Source organism: Populus alba, chromosome 10, assembly GCF_005239225.2.
Source record: "Populus alba chromosome 10, ASM523922v2, whole genome shotgun sequence".
Lineage (NCBI taxonomy): Eukaryota > Viridiplantae > Streptophyta > Magnoliopsida > Malpighiales > Salicaceae > Populus > Populus alba.
The window spans coordinates 1,457,869-1,461,516 of NC_133293.1; the positions used below are offsets into that span (position 1 = coordinate 1,457,869).

A 3,648-nucleotide genomic window follows, 5' to 3' on the forward strand; every position below is an offset into this window, starting at 1 on the left:
TTTTATTTGAAATCTTCACCTTTTGAGAAAAATGATCAAACTTCAAAACTTATGATGAATTTGGTACTTGAGATAGTATTTGATCATAATTTTTATTTTTATTATTGAAACTGTAGCATGTGAGCTTTAAGGAGCAGAAGAGCTAGCAGTGTCATACAAACATATATAAAAACAACGTCTGAGAACCCCACTACGACCCCTCCTACCATATAAGCTATAAAGCTCCGGCCTCTCGAAGCATAGAAACACTTACTTTGACCTCTCTCTCTCTCTCTCTCTCTCTCTCTCCCCCCTCTCTCTCTCAAGGGAACAAGAAAAGGATACTGGCGAAAAGAAGCAAAAATGGTTACAGAAGAGAAATCCCACAAGTACCCAACAATGCCAGAGGTAGAAATTAATCTCGATTAAGCACAACCAGAAAATCTTCTCCTTGATTTCTTAATAAGCATACTGACGCCAGCACTTGTTATTTTGTTTATCCTTCTTCTTTCCATTAGGTTGTGGAGGAGCTAAAAAGAATGACAGACATAGGCTTCCCTATAGCAGCTTTGAGCTTGGTCGGGTATCTCAAAAACATGATCTTAGTAGTCTGCATGGGAAGACTAGGAAGCTTGGAGCTCGCAGGTGGTGCCTTAGCTATTGGCTTCACCAACATCAGTGGCTACTCAGTTCTTTCCGGCCTGGCGATGGGGATGGAGCCTCTATGTAGTCAAGCATTTGGTTCGAGAAATCCATTAGTAGCATCTCATACTCTAAGAAGAACAATTCTTATGTTACTACTTGCTTCAATACCTATTGGCTTGTTATGGGTCAATCTTGAACCCCTCTTGCTTAGCCTCCATCAAGATCCTGACATAACCAGAATCGCAAGTTTATACTGTCGATTTTCCATTCCTGATCTTATTGCTAATAGCCTCCTGCACCCTCTACGAATTTACTTGCGCAGTAAAGGAACTACATGGCCATTAATGTGGTGCACCCTGGCCTCCATTGTTCTGCATGTTCCTGTCACCATATTTCTGGCCTTCACTCTTCGTCTTGGAGTCCCTGGAATTGCAATTTCTACTTTTATCACCAATTTCAACACCCTCTTGTTCCTCGTATGCTACATGTATTTATTTAGTCGGGCCACTGAGGAGGAGCCCTCGTCCACACCCCTAATTAGACAACAACCATTTCTATCATCTCCTTCTACTTCACTAAGAAAGGAATGGGGAATCCTACTTCGGCTTGCCATCCCAAGTTGCATAGCTGTTTGTTTAGAGTGGTGGTGGTATGAGTTCATGACGATTCTAGCCGGTTACTTGCACAACCCTCAAGCCGCTCTAGCAACATCAGCTATTATAATTCAGACCACATCCCTAATGTACACGTTGCCAACATCACTGAGTGCATCGGTGTCGACTCGGGTGGGCAACGAGCTTGGAGCAGGCAGGCCACAGAAAGCTCGTCTGGCCACGGTGGTTGCGATAGGCTTAGCCTTATTAAGCTCATTGCTTGGTTTGCTATGGACCACCCTAGGGAGAGAAGCATGGGGGAAAGTTTTTACAAAAGATGATGAGGTTCTCGAGCTAACTATGGTTGTCCTGCCCATAATTGGATTATGTGAGCTTGCAAATTGTCCACAAACGACAAGCTGTGGAATTTTAAGAGGGAGTGCTAGGCCCGGCATCGGGGCAGGGATTAACTTTTACTCCTTTTACATGGTGGGTGCTCCTGTGGCCATAGGCCTAGCCTTTGTTTGGAAACTAGGGTTTGTGGGTCTATGTTATGGTCTTCTAGCTGCTCAAGTAGTATGTGTGGTCTCAATTTTAACAGTAGTATACAAGACAGATTGGGATAGAGAGTCGTTAAAGGCCAAAGAGCTGGTTGGCAAGACTGGTGCCCTGGCACATGAACATGCAGACCATGTAGCCAAATGTGAAGAAGGAGAAGGGCTAAGTTTCGGGTGAAGAGCGAGAAAAAGATCGAGGGATTGCGGCCGAATCGAAGGAACACGAACAAAAAGAACTGCGGCATTAACAGGACTAGAAAGAAGGAAAAAAAAAAAAAAGTTCAAATAACACTTTTCATCTTCATTAATTATTGCAACTCCATCCATTATTCTAGCAATTCTACTGTACGTGTTTCCTCTGCTTAGCTTTGTCTTTTCTAATTTCTTGTCCCTACCAATGACCTTCTTACGTGTATATATATATACACACACTCTACTATATATTTTTAGTGCTAGAAGGTGGGCTCTTGCGGTTTTTTATATATAGAATAGCTCCTTTTCCTCCCCTCGATCGCTCTTGTTGTGAAACCCATTTGTTCTTTTCTTCTCTTTTCTTTTCAAATGGCTTGCTTGCTGCTACTATTGTAATCGCTAGCCTCTTGTTGTCAGTATTTCTGTGAGCAATTTAGGGCTTGCATGACCTGAGGAATCCTATGTCTTAAATATTGTGTGCCTTCTAGCTAGCTAGCTAGCTACGTACTTGCTCTATTTTGTTTTATGGAGGGGCCTAATGACCATTTTATAGTTGCTGCTACAGAAATATCTTATCACGAGAAGCAGTCACCTTAATAAGTTAAACTGTGGAGGGTTTTGGCTTGGACAGCTACGTACCTGGATCTTAAGTCATTAATTATAAGAATATCTAGATTAATTAAAATGCACTATAACATATATATATATATATATATATATATATATAAGATGTAACATTTTTTAAATTAAATGAAAGACGAGAAATGTATTAAAAGATGATATAGTTATTAAAAGAAAGAAATAATCAATATTCAATTGCTTTTTAGATTGTAAGAAATCCCAAATGCATTATCAATTAAATGGAAATATACGCATTCCAAAAAAAAAAATTACATATAAACCAATAAACATCTTTTCCAATAGTTTTGCAAATAGATATGACCATAACAAATGTGCTCTCGATAGACATATCTAGACATAAAATTGATAGAAATGTCTTCAATCATTTAGGCCATCGACTGATGGCAAGGGTTCTACTTTCACTAAAACTTAGCTTGTACTCATGTGCAAGCATGTGCATGATTGGACAGCCATGGCCATCAATATATATATATATATATAAACACACACTCACACACACACACATGCTTAAAGAAAGCAAATGGATCATGTGACAGGCACATGCGACCACCTTATATTGGTGGAATTTCGCTATCAATGGTTGTCAAAAAAAGGTACTTGAAAATCATTATCGAGTGCGATTTACTTTTCAGATTGAAGTTGGATTATCATAGCAGCCCAGCCTATGATCAGATGAGGAATCACCCGTATGCCCCATGGTTGATTTGTAATTGGTCCAGCATGCTGTACTGGCTCGGTCTTCGTACAAGATATCAAAATGGAGACAAATATTGCAAAGAAATATTGCAAAGACTTTGAAATCCGCATTGTAATTTCTTGAAAAAAGGTTTGAATTTAGAAGGTATTTAAAATTCATTGGATTCTTGTTTTGAATTTCCATCCGTTTGCATGCTCCTTTTTTCCACTCTAACTCTCTTAATTAATGTCTTTGAATGCATCTCTTGTGTTCAAAAACCCAATTAACCAATGGAACTCTCAGTTAGATTAGCTTGAGAACTGTTTGAACGGGATTTTGTCTTCGCTTTTGCTTTCCCTCTCTA

General features: G+C 39.5%; 1 protein-coding gene across 1 annotated transcript; it reads left to right on the top strand.

The window, feature by feature from the left end:
- The first annotated feature begins 240 nt into the window (after positions 1-240).
- On the top strand, positions 241-2,496 carry LOC118036956 (protein DETOXIFICATION 55). Its single transcript, XM_035042826.2, has 2 exons — positions 241-387; positions 498-2,496. Exons 1-2 carry the CDS (start codon positions 343-345, stop codon positions 1,950-1,952), a joined length of 1,500 nt encoding a protein of 499 aa, XP_034898717.1. The 5' UTR covers positions 241-342; the 3' UTR covers positions 1,953-2,496.
- The last annotated feature ends 1,152 nt before the right edge of the window (positions 2,497-3,648 follow it).